At 45.2% G+C, this 12,882-nt stretch overlaps 1 protein-coding gene across 2 annotated transcripts; it reads right to left on the bottom strand.

The window, feature by feature from the left end:
* Positions 1-2,383: 2,383 nt before the first annotated feature.
* On the bottom strand, positions 2,384-8,839 carry LOC131261141 (protein TRC8 homolog). Of its 2 annotated transcripts, none has more exons than XM_058263070.1 (8): positions 8,449-8,839; positions 6,580-6,856; positions 5,823-6,512; positions 5,545-5,686; positions 5,269-5,443; positions 4,515-4,711; positions 4,276-4,446; positions 2,384-4,163 (listed from the first exon to the last, which is right to left on the bottom strand). In XM_058263070.1, exons 1-8 carry the CDS (start codon positions 8,711-8,713, stop codon positions 3,627-3,629), a joined length of 2,454 nt encoding a protein of 817 aa, XP_058119053.1. In that variant the 5' UTR covers positions 8,714-8,839; the 3' UTR covers positions 2,384-3,626. The 2 variants fall into 2 exon arrangements, with proteins under 2 accessions (XP_058119053.1, XP_058119054.1); XM_058263071.1 differs by having other exon boundaries at positions 4,515-4,696.
* Positions 8,840-12,882: the final 4,043 nt, after the last annotated feature.

The raw sequence follows: 12,882 nt of genomic DNA, 5'->3' as shown, positions 1-12,882 counted from the left end.
CGTATAACCTCAAAAACGTCAAACTTTACGATAAAATTGTTAGTTGGTAGATTGCATCACCAGTTTTTTCAAATCTCGAAACTTAAAAGGCATCCTACGTATCATCGTGTCCACGGAAATGGGCAAACACTTCAGGGTACTTGTCCGAATAGCATCGGTTATGGTGTGCTGAGGGAGAAAAAAGTTGAAAAAATGTCGATAAAATACACATTTATCAAATTAGCGTAAGCAGGGGGGAAATGAATAGTTGAATCAAAAATAATGGGAGATAATAGAAGTAGAATTTATTTTGGTTGGAAATACTTGTCTTGGATTTAAACCGCTTTTAATCCTTGCAAGCTAAAATTAATTAGTAATTTGTTTCAGCCGGTTTTTGTTCTCATTTTCACAGCAGATTTGCGATCATACCGGCAACATGAGCCTTACCTTCCGGGAGCGGGGACCTAAATGCCCGAAGTGGAGCAAACAGATGCACAGATGGCCCCTCGCGAATAAAAAGACAGAAAAAGCCGAGGGAAGTGTAAAGTGAGGCCGCCTCCAAGGCAGATGCTTCGCGTACAACACTCGGCGTGCAGAGGTAGAATAAAATACAATAAAAATACAATAATAAACACCACGATCCCCCGAACACGATTGTAATTTAATTATGATTCATGACAGCGCGAAAACGCCTTCTACGGCGAACTGCACCCCTTTAAGGTACGCGGAGGGTTCGTATGCAAACACTAACCGAGATCGGTCATTTAACGGTATTCCATCCCGGCGGTTCCGATTTACGTTTTACCTTCCGCCTTGCCGTTGAGGTGTGGAAACTCGATCTAAATCTGCATGATCGCGGTTGGCCTAGTGTCGGATGGTCCAGCTGTTGGGGGCTACCGAATGCAAACCGAGGAAGAAACGGGTCCTGGGTGTTTAAGTGTTACGTGTGTACTTGTAATCCGTCGGCAGCGGGAACGATATGGCCACCATCACAGGGTAACAAAAGATCGCGATGGCGCAAGCAAGGAAGAGATTTGAGCATTGAAAAATAACCCGACCTGTAAGTGGGACAGCTCCGGTACCGGAAATTAGGTCGCCAGCTGTTGGCGGCAAGGGTTACACATTTTTTCCGTTGCTTCCCCAGCCTAAAATTTACTCCAGAAACGAAAATTTTTAACGACAAAAGTCTCGTATGAATACAATTTTCCTTTGCCGCGAGGGGCGCAAGTTCTGTTTTTGTGAAGTGTTTCGTTCCTCGCGATCACATCCCCACCACGATCTTGCAGCCTCGTTTAACGGCATGAATAAGAAAAGCGCCAGCGATCACGATCTACAATGGAAACTTTAACACTTGGACGACGAAGGGTGAGCATTGCTGTCGCTCTTTGGAGACCCAAACTCAAAGGGGTTGGTTTTTATGTTTTGTTTTTCCAGAACTGGCCAAAGCACCGCCAGGGAGACATTAGGAATGCAATATTTCGCCTATCGTTGATCGCACCATTCTTTGGAAGTAATTTTCACTTCACGTGCCGGAAAGTGTGTCTAAGCTTTGTGTCCAGGCTCCAAAACTGGGTCACATTTTGTTTTGCGGTGTGAATGGATTTGGCGCACGGTGTTACAAAATCATTTATCTTCGTGGTGCAGTGCATTTGACCCCGGGGAAGGGGCGAAGGTGGTGATTAAATTATAAAGAAGCACCTCCGAAAATTCATAACCAAGTGCGAAAAAGAACCCAAGACCAACACGAGCGGGAAAATGGTTAACGAACCCCCCTCATTCTCCTCCCAGCGGCAATAAATGCAGCGACCGCGAACGGGAAGATGTTTGTATGCGAATTTTACGTTATTTTTAGCCCTCCTTCGAGTGAGAAAGCGGGAGTGATAGCGCGCGCAGCACACAGTTGACACAGTGAAGCTCAAACTACTTACCACCGGTAGGTCCGTGGCCCCAAGCCCGAAGGGAACGATGCTAATATGCGTTACACTTACATAATTAATTGAGCGCAAAGAAACTGAACGTCAACAGTGCCTCATGGATCCGTAGCGTAAATTGTTCCTATGTAGGGAATATGGCGGAAAAATAGAGGATACAAAAATTACGAGATGAAAAATAAGAGCGTAAGTTTATAAATTGAATAAATTTTTTTAGAGTGTTTTGTCGTTAGTTTTTGTGTTTGTCAAACAATTCCAAGCGCCATGGTTCTCTGTGTTCTTTTCGGATTTGAAACACCTTCTATGGTAGTTTTACGAACTTAGTTTTTTATTCTTCAGTTTACAGTTACTGTTCCACTGTCGCACAGCTGAGCTGTCCTTTGTCTTTGTGGGGGAACAAGTGGCGAGCACTGAGGAGTTATTATGCATCAATACAATTAATTAAAAATAAGAGTCAACAACAAGGAAGAACGTAAAAATCTAACACAGAGCATCCTTGATCACTTTCTTCTACCACAAAAAAAAGCTTCCTCTCTCTAATCTAAATGGTGTGTCTTTTTTGTTCCTAACGTTGTTCCGTTGTACAAAAAAACATATATCTTCTAACCATTCTCCATTAACGTCGGTTTCGAGGTGCCCGAATTTGGTTTCTACTCGGAAATGAGTTTGATTTGCTATTTCATGCGTTTGCTGATGAACAAATTCCTTCCCGGCGAAGGTTGCCTTACGGAGGAAAAGTCGTTCAAACATTGCACGTTGTTTTGGTTGAATTTATGTAATTTTGAGAAAAACAACAACAAGCGAGCGAAAAGGAAAACGTTGTAAGTCGGATTTAATTGCGCGGAAACCGCGCTCGTTTTAATCGATTGCAGTTAAGGTGAATGTCTTGATGTTTGTCACCCATTTACTTTACGGTGTCACTGTGTTTTGCGGGTTTGCAGGTTTGCATTCGATTTTAATTACATTCGCAAGTCAATTGTTTGTTTTTCCGTTGTTCGTCCTTTTGCCGCGCACAAGATTCGTTCAGTGGTTACGAAAGTCGAGCGGAAGAAAAGAGAGTATTGCACAATTGGTTTCGCTTGGCCGTGCGCTTCCCCGTTTTCGAGCGGATCAATTGGATGCGCGAATAAGTCAAGCTCACACGGTTACGCTTGTGCGTGTTTTTCTCTCAGAACATTTCCACATTTCCAACCAGTACCAGGTGCAGCAAGGGATGCTCAGTTGTGTGACGATCGCTTGCGGTAAACAGTTGCTTGCAGATCAAATTTTCCACCCTCACTGGAGGCCTGTAGTATGAAATAGTTTGGATGGAAAATTCTGTGCGCTACCCGCACTATCCACAAGTGGCAAGTCTAAGGGGGCGGTAAGAAGCTAGACGAATTGTCCGTACGCAATTCGTTCGGTGCGTTGCTCAGATAGCCTATTGATACAATTAATTTCTAACCCATCTCCCAAAAACCACACTTCTGCAGGTAGCGTTCGGAACAGCTTGTTAGTGTCCCAAACGATCTACAAACAGCATAGTGCTGTCGTTCCAATCGGTCCCGAGCCGCCTTCGTCAGTCATACATAAATTATACACTCTTGCATACTCTCTTTCACTCTCACATATACCAATCCATCACGTTCCCGAATGTACATTTGACGACATCTCTTTCGATCCCACGCCCAGTAAGCTCACGTCTTATGACCCGTTCATTCAGTCCATCATGCTCCATCACGGATGATCATCGTCTAGTAGGCTGGGAACCTGTTGACCGCAATCGCAATCCGTCGATGTGGATGATCGTCGCTGCTCAGATTCAGCCCGACCGGGCGAAGATCTCGCTGTGGGTTCGGAGCTTATTCTCGCCGACAGAAGTTCCCGCTGCATGCGCGACTGCTGCTCTCCGAACAATTGTTGTGCTTGTTGCGATTGCTGCTGTTGTTGCAACAGGGCATGATGTCGTCGAAGATTGAACGAGATGGCAGCCGCTGACACGAGGGAACTATTCGTCATGCCGGAAAGGGTACCACCGCTACTATTACTGCTACCGGTGCTTCCATTGGTTAAATTTCCTGTATCACCCGTACCTTCGCTTCCACTTTGACTGCTGCTTCCGCTGGTGGTATCGCCTCCAGTCGCTTCACTTTCAGCTTCCGTCAGTGACGAAAGTAATGTACCACTCGATTGTCCGGAGGTTTGCGGTTGCAAATTGACACCAGTTGTATTTTGTGACATATTTTGGAGTCCAATGGCATCGGAGCCTTGTGGCTAAAAAAATTAAAAAATTAACTTTCACGCTCTGTGTTGTCTTAACTAGGGATTGTTTCAGGAGATAGCCCTGGAAGATTTTGCTCCTATTACTGCAGTCATCCCGTCTTACCTGTCCATTATCGTGAACTCGTTCTTCAGTACCATCCTCACCCGGATTTACATCTTGGTTCATAATAATCTCGTGACACAACGGGCACCGATCCTGCACGTAAAGCCATTTACGCAAACAAACACCGTGGAAATAATGATTGCAGCGCGTGATCTTAGCGGACGTCATGTCCTGCGTGTAGGAAACAAAAGTGTTTAAATATTTGGTGAGCGTCAACAGCCGCCAAGGTGTTTACTTACCTGATAGCAAATGGCGCACACATCGTCGAACTGGCGCAGTTGGGCGATGGTTGCCTCCGGCAAGGACGAAATTTTGTGCACTGCCGTACGCCGCTTCATGAACACACCCCAGCCGGCACGCGCCTCGCACCAGATGTTGAAGTACGCATGGATGCCCATCATCAGTGCACGGATGGCGCCGCCTATGGGAATCGTTTCTAAATGTAAGCCGTGGCGCGTTCAACGAAATCAACATTCCGCGGATGGAGTGCCGGATGGGGGAGGAGGTTTGTGTGGGATGTTTTTTATTGGAAGGGTGCGATTAGATGAAGTAGCGCGAGTGGAGTGAAACATCCACCCAAAAGCAAGGAGCGGTTAGTTGGATGGTCAGTGTTGTTTGGTGTTCGGGAAGGACGGGTGGGAGATTTGTTCGGATTGAACAAACAAGAAATAAATTAAGAGAGAAAGAAAAATAAGGAATAAGGCTTTGTACAAAAGACAATAAAGAATCATAGACAAAAAAGTTGGAGCAATGGATGTTGATATATTCAATCAGGACAGACCATAAGAATAACCTTCAACCAGCGACCCAAACATCCAGATTTGTGGAGAGAAACATATTTACAATGGTTTTTGGGGAAGGAAGTATATTACCAAACAACAATATTGGATATGAGGTTTTGGACTGCGATTTGTGAAGGTAGAGCGGACGTTGATACTACGGGTGAAGGAATGAAAACAGAATCCAGTAGTATAGGCCCAAACGGATACTTACCGGACTCAAACGTCAATATCCAGGCACCATTAAAGAAGAGGAAAATTCCGAAGCAAAACTCGACCGAGTTGCCAAACGCCCGTATGTAGTAGACGTAATCATCCAGCTTCTCCCAGAACGTTTGCCGACGTGCGTCCAGCAGGAAGAGTGTGTAAGTTGCCAAGCTTACGAGCACCTGGGGAAGAAGCAAGAGCAGTTTTAAAGCAAATGGTGCCTGCAAAGAGCATCTGTAAGCGGTGATAGGGGGTGCCGTAGGTAAAACGGTTAGTAGCTTACCTTCACGATCACTTCCACCGAGAAAGCGGTCACGGCTAGCAGCCAGGTGGAGGGAGAGTGGCGTGACCAGAGCACAGTCAACAGTGATCCCGGCGCGATTAGAAGGAAAGCACACACCATTAACGCCCTTGCATGGCGTTTGCTGCAAAAAAGGAACGCACAACGCGTAACGTATGAAGGAACGCGCCGGGGAATGATGTTAGATGTGTGTCGTGTTGTAGGCGTACGGTTTGGAATTACGTTGGGTGTGGGTTAGGGACTGCCGTAACCGTACTTACCGTGAGGGATTTCGAGCAGCACTCAGTGACATTAGTATGGGTGCAACAATGTTGTGCAGAAAGTGCAACAAAGCCGTCACTAGCAGACACATATTGCGACACAACCGGACGATACGCTTGTCTGGCGTGAGTGATGTAAGGCCTGTCTGGAGGGCAAGAATGTAGAACAGTATCGCAGACACCGTACCGATCGACTTGTCCTCGTCATAGTCCTCGGAGAGCAGGAACAGCTGAAACATCTTACCGATGTAGTGGCAGATCAGCGAGATGATACTGGTCATACCGAGAACGGCCGTAAGCGTTTCGCATCCACTGACTAGCAAGCTTTGAACGGTAGCCGCAAACCGTAGTGGTGCTTCGGAGGACATGAGCAGACTGACGAGATGTTCGGTGAGCCGCAAGGTCCAGAAGACTCGCAGAACGCAGGGTACGTTCAATCGTTGCCACTCATTCTCGATCAACGTCGCAATGCCAAAGTTACCGGCAAAATTGCGAGCATGCTGATACCCGTTGAGGATCGTCTTGACCACGTCGAAAGACGAACTCCAGAGGGCAATCTTGGACAGCACTAGGGGCAGGATGGCAGCAAACGCGGGGGAATGTTTCAACACCACCGACGGAAGTGGTAGCATCGCGAGCAGCAACGGCATAAGAAAGCTAAACGGCAGAGCTTTCTGGGTGATTTTATACCTGAAAAACGAACCGATTAGTTATAACAGAAACGTTTGCTGCAGTGTGTTTCGTAGGTGGGCCTTACCTGGGTCCTAAATGAATATATGCGAATATGACACCCATTAGCCATTGGGCCAATAGGTGCGGTAGTATGGAGATTAGAACACCTCCCGGATCGAGCAACCGGTCCATATTGAGCGACAGTACATCCTCCAACAGGCTTGGGCTATCCGATATGACCGACAGTGCGGACACATTGCTCCAGTAGGAGAGAAATATCAAGCCCACGGAGAGAATGTACATGTACACGATGACTAAATGACGAGTCCAAAGCATAAACACACATGCCGCACTGATTGCACCTGAGAGAGGGAGATCAGAAGTGTAATGTAAATATTTTAAAATAATTGTTTGCATGTAAATTTCACAAGCGAGCATCAACAGGAGGTTGCCGAACCCAGCATTAGATTAACATCTCGAGGGCCGATTAATTTCACACCACATCACGGCACAAAATGTCCTTTTTTCTGTTTTACATCTAGTCGGCTAAAAACAGATTGACGTCATAATTCGATCGTGGCATACTAGGTGAAACTTTTTGCGCTTTGCTCGATTTGGAGAATCTATATTTATTGGCGTCGCAACATTTTGCCACATATTAGTTCAGCTGGGGGCTGTTCGTCTGGCACAATTTTATTCAACAGCCACAGCGCTAGTATGTTTGCATACGCGAATGTCCCGATGCATGTGTGCACCTGCATGTTTGTGCACGCCATTGGCGTCACTCGTTTTACAAATACGCTAAATCCAAATGTATTCCACTATCGTGCCCCGGTATCGTTCAAAAGAAAAGGCATGGTTTCTTCGTTATCAGGGAACCTGCTGAATCATTGAACAATGTCCGATCCACACGACGCGCCCCAATCAAATCATACCATGACGCTACACTTGTTACAAATGTCCACCACATTGGTTCATTTCCTAGAGTGGCCTTATGAAGTGAATTATAGTTATTTACCAAATAAACATCACAGATAGGAAAACGAACCAGATGTTTAGCGCCACTACATTAAACAATCGATGTATAACTTTTCCTATCCGCTGGTGGTCACGCGATGAACGAGACATTGGTATGCAGGAACTACATCAAAAATATACAATGAATCTTTAATATGTCGTTCCTTGACCAACTCCGAGTGGGACGTTTTCGAAGCGTTTCTGAAGACGCGGAACGAAGTCGGAGGAGTCGAAGGAAGTAATTTGTAAGTGTGTCGAATATTGTTCTTCCAACTAATCGCTTCATGGCTCATCGATGTCGACAAGTTTATGTGAACCGAGACAGACGGTGGAAATGAGTTATGTTTGAAAAAAATCCTAATCATCTGAAAAATAGAAGGTAACTTATTGGCTTGGTCGCAGTGATGCGACCAGTTGGATGGGAACTATTTAGAAAAGTTGAAGTAGATGATCTTCAGACGATGAACAACACATTCGGGGAGGTTCACTAACCCCAACCGGATATTGGAGGCTAACGAGGGTAGCGAGGGAGAATTTTGATACACCTGATGTTACGGAAGCACGAACCTTCAGTTCATACTATTCGAAAAGTTAGGTTCCAAGGACAATTATTTGCGATACAAAGCGTAAGAAAAATGGGCCTTCAATGATAAGTAAGTCATTTGATAAAAGTTGTTTCTTGTTCAGCTCTAGCGTGCTGCATTTGTTGCGGCCGCACTGTGCATGGACGAACGAAATTACCTTTGAATGAGATAGCCGTCCACAATAACCTACATCCGCGTCAAGGCTACAGCTGTCATGCGGTTTAATGCTTCGCGTATTCTTGGCAAACAGGTTGCTTGCACGGTGGCAAATTGGATGTACTGTTAGCATAAGACTTTTTTTTTTCTTATGAACCACCAAGCCCACGGGTTGGCAGCCGATCAGACACACTTACCGAACAGGCAGATGAGAAACTTGAGCACGGCCAACGAGATGACTTTGTACATTTCAATGTTATCCTGCATTCCTCGTTCGTCCTCCGGGAGCATTTTTTCCATCGGGAGCTCATAATTTGATTGGACGGTACTGTTGGTCGCCTGCAATGCCACTTGCATCGGCACGCCCATGCCCATTTTGAGTATTTCGTCTATGATAAACAGACTGGGCACACGCATTATCACGTCCACCAGTCCCAGGACTTTCGTTCGAACCACGGACATTTTGGGAACACTTGCACTGCACTTGCTGCAGCAGGACTCGCTAACACACACGCACAGCCGAAGGAAATTTTACGTAGCCCCGTTCGACACTTCCTTACGCATCCATTGCACTTGAAATTTGGTGATTTAATTCGTGTGTTTGCTTAAGAAAATAGAAGATATGGTTTGCATGCACGTCGCACTTTTTTGAAGATATTGTTTTGTCTTTCGATTGACTACTGACAGCAGTCGTGACAGCTGACACCGCTGACAGACACAGAGACCAGCGTTGTTTGTCAACAACATTCAGCAGACCTAAAACAGTCATAACTTCTATAACTTTTTAGTTTCTTAACCGATTTTAACAAATGAACCCTCAATTGATTGATATTATAAAGACACACAACTTTGTCCAACAAAAGATCAATCTGTCTTTTCTAGTTTTTGAGAAATTTAGTTGTGAGGAAAAGAGATGGAACTCTACCTTATAACAAGTAGATAAGCCTTGATTGTCAAATTAGACTAATATTGTCCAATTTGTAGATAACTCTTGCTTCTTCCAAGCGATTTTCACGGTTGACCCCTTAAATGAAAGGACTTTTTCAGACCAACAACTTTGCCCGAGTGAAGGTTTTTCCATCGTTTCTAGTTTTTGAGAAAATATTCACGCGATATGAATGTATTCACAATGGCGGCCGTGTGTCATTTGTGACATTCACACGTTAAATTACCGATTCCACGTTTCCCGTTTCGCCGGCTTTGCTATAATTATTCAAACTGTCAGTTAAATGAATTATCGTCTTGTGTGTATTTTGTTAATTTTAAACTCCAATCTAGACTGCCCAGTTAAAAATAAAAATAGATTGGAGCGCAATACGTGATCAGTGTCCTTTCTATTTGACTGAGAAAGGGCTCGATATCGATCGATCAAAAGTTCCGTTACCTGGTGCAGCACGGTGGCTGTGCTTTGCACAGTGATCTTGATAAATAGCAAGAGTTGTACAGTGTATCGATTATGCCACACTACCCAACGGAAGTTCGCTAGCAAGGCGTGGTGATGGTTTTATTGGACAACCATACCAAAGGCAACAACAGGGTCGGAAGGGTTCATATCGTAAACGCATTTGTGCGTTCATGAATATTCAATACCATCGCAGTTGAACATCGTTCAGAGAATCGACCAAACCATGGTCTGAAGAGGTTCAATCGAACGATCAAAATGGTATCCAGCATGCTTATGATGCGAAATTCTTCAACACCATCAGCCGACCTGATGGGGGATGTAGTGCGAAGTGCGGAAGGAGACAGGCACTACTACCAATTGTGACCAAGCGATGAAGTCCTCGTTTGCGACGATCAATGTGCCATCTGTAATCTTCCCGGTGTGGAAATTAGCATAAATATGGTTTTGTAGCAAGCAATGGCTACACATGCTTGCCAATAAACGTTTCCTTATCCACTGGACATCGCAAGTGTTTATTAGATGGCTATTTTATTGAGTACCGAATCGACCAATCCTAGGCCATCCATTTCTTTCTCGTGGTCGTCGAGTAATATATGCATAAATGGAGAAAAAATCCCCAAGATGCAGTACTTTTACGATGCACGATGCCGGTTGTGATTATTTATTCCTCCCGGTTTCGAAGTCCCCGAGCTGGTAGCATGTGCGCACGATCGTACCATCCTGCCTCTTGCCCAACGCAGGATCGTGCATGGAACGCGATGTCCTTTTTCGTCGATCGCTGATCGGTCGCTACGATTGTCCCTGTTCGTCGAACCCAGTCCAGGAAAGGGTACTGCTGGGCTCGCTTTATCTTAGCGCTCCTACCCAAGTGGCCAATCCTGCGATCGTAACGATCGTATCAACCGCACGCATGAACTGCCGAGGTGCCAAGCCGACCGAGGAAAATTATTAATTAACAGCTCATTGACATCGCCCGACTTGGTTAGGGCGGGGAAGTTGAGCTTCGAATCGAGTCACAACGAAACCTTCCTCCGGGGTTCCCCAACCCAAGACCTCTGTTGAATATAATTACCTCGCGAGTCCTTCTTTAGTCGCTGCTACGACGATAGGAGTTGATCAATCGGGTTTGAATGATCTTTTGATTTTCACTCAAGCCTGTTGCCACTTATTCCCGAGGTTGATTTTCCTTCTTTGTGTCCATAGATGGAAATGATGGTACATCAAGCACCTTTAGCGGGTGGTTGATTTTTCGCACATCCCGACCGGCTAATTCGAAACCAATTGATCCGCAAGGGAGCTGCTCCGAGGCTGCGACGAATGGAAAGTGTCACGATCGCCAGTGGCCCGTGCCCGTGAGTTGTCAATCTGCGCTTTAATTAGTCAACCCTTCGCTGCCCTTTTATCACCGGCACCGGAAGCAGGGGCAGTGTCCGAAAGGGTTGGTATACTGTCCTGTCCGTTACTTCCACGCCTCCATGTTGGTTGGTTGGTCAGCTGTTTGGGTAGCGTTGTCCTACGTTGAGTGACAGCTGCGCATTGGCAGGCCAGCTCACAGACCTGTACTCGATCGTGCCTGAAGACTGTCCAGTCCGGAGAACTTCAATAGGCCACCGTCGACTCCCTCGTTGACTCGTCGTTTCCGTTTATGGAAGCGCTGTCGCTCGATGGACGCTTTCACGAACACTTCCAACATCGGATTCTCTTCTTTCCCCTAAGGACACTCTGATTGCATCTCTGATTGGAGTCCCGGGGAAGATGGATCTTCTCTCACTTCATTCAACCCGGGACGATCGGTGCATTAGTGGGCGCATTAGGGACGCGATTTTGTAGTCGGTGCCCTTTTTCGGGACTCCAAAGTGAAATGCCGCCAATGGGCTGAGGGGGCGCAAATGTGGAACAACTACCGTGCGTCTATGTTTGGCACAAGTGAGATAGAAGAAGATCAAACAAACAACGAAAAAAAGCGAATAAAACATAGAGGATAACCAGTGCGCTCTTGTGCGTGGATAAAAATCGAATTAAAAAAAGGACACCTCCGTTTCGACACCACTTAGGCGGTACGTTACGATAATGTCCGAGAGTGTACGAATCGCCCTAAACCAACGGTCCACCTTAGCAGAGGCTGGTCAGCTGTTATGTTCAATTATTTGTTTACACCGATGGTCGAACGGGTTCACCGTTGTTCCCTTAACGAGCCCTGCCGCATTTTGTAGCAAGACGTTTAGTAGGAAGAATTCATCGAGCGCGAGACAGCGAGGAAGCTGGCAACAGATGAACCAAATCCGATCAGGCAAAGTGTTTTGCATCCACGGTGTTCAACCTTTCTTCTGCTTCTACATGGTGAAGCAAAGCGAGTGGGTAGAAAAACCAACCAGTTTGAGCTGTCTCTCTAGTGTATGTGCTTTATAAGTACAAATAGGAGCACGGGGTGAACAAAAACCTTTTGCAACTGCTAATGGCCAGTCGATAACTATTTTTATTAAAGACGGTAGTCTGCTGTTTTGTTTTTGCTCTAGGACCTGTGGAACACAATGTTTTGCCTCCCGTTTGATCGATGCGTATAGATGCAGCAAGTTAAAAGGGAATAAAAGCCCTATTAGCGAAATGCGTTGGATTCCGTTTAGTGATGGAGAAAGCGTTGCTTAAGAGGTGCTTGGACTTTTTCCAACACTAGATACAAACCTCTTGACGAGTTCAAATAAAACTAGAGCCCAGTGGAACTAAAAAAGATGATCTAATTAACATGATGTTTTGAACGATGATTGGAAAGAGTGGAGCATATAGACATTAATCCTTTTTGAGTTAGAACATCTGTATAAAAGATAGGCTATTTAGTCCAGGGGTCAGAACATGTTTTCTGAAAAGGACCAAATGAAAAAAGAGCCCGGAACCGTGGGCCAGGTATTTTCGAGGACGGTACATGGTGTTGAACACCATGTTCAACAGAATTGCGCTAGAATTTTGGCCCGCTGACTGGACTTTGCAGACGCCTGATTTAATCCATAGTAAAACCAAAAAAAATATTTGTTCTTTATTTCAATTCATTTCAGCAAACGCTCCAAAGCTTTTCCAAATTTTGAGATATTTTATAAGATAAGCTTATTATTTGTCTACATTACAATGTATTTAACACAGATTTTTATACTTCTTTTCATGTTTGTGATTGTGGGCCATGATGTCTATAGTAAGTAAAAATATATTCATTCAGGGATTGAATGTGAAATTA

This window comes from Anopheles coustani, chromosome 3 (genome assembly GCF_943734705.1).
Source record: "Anopheles coustani chromosome 3, idAnoCousDA_361_x.2, whole genome shotgun sequence".
Taxonomy (NCBI): Eukaryota; Metazoa; Arthropoda; class Insecta; order Diptera; family Culicidae; genus Anopheles; species Anopheles coustani.
Note: the sequence above shows the minus strand (reverse complement) of the source record. Positions and strands in the feature narration are given on the sequence as shown.

What these genes read in the sequence shown, in the direction of transcription:
- LOC131261141 (XM_058263070.1), bottom strand. Translation starts at nt 8,713, where the DNA reads ATGTCCGTGGTTCGAACGAAAGTCCTGGGACTGGTGGACGTGATAATG. An exon ending in GTTTCTCATCTGCCTGTTCG is followed by an intron (nt 6,857 to 8,448) that starts GTAAGTGTGTCT and finishes TCCCTCTCTCAG; the next exon opens with GTGCAATCAGTGCGGCATGT. An exon ending in TGTGCGCCATTTGCTATCAG is followed by an intron (nt 4,447 to 4,514) that starts GTAAGTAAACAC and finishes TCCTACACGCAG; the next exon opens with GACATGACGTCCGCTAAGAT.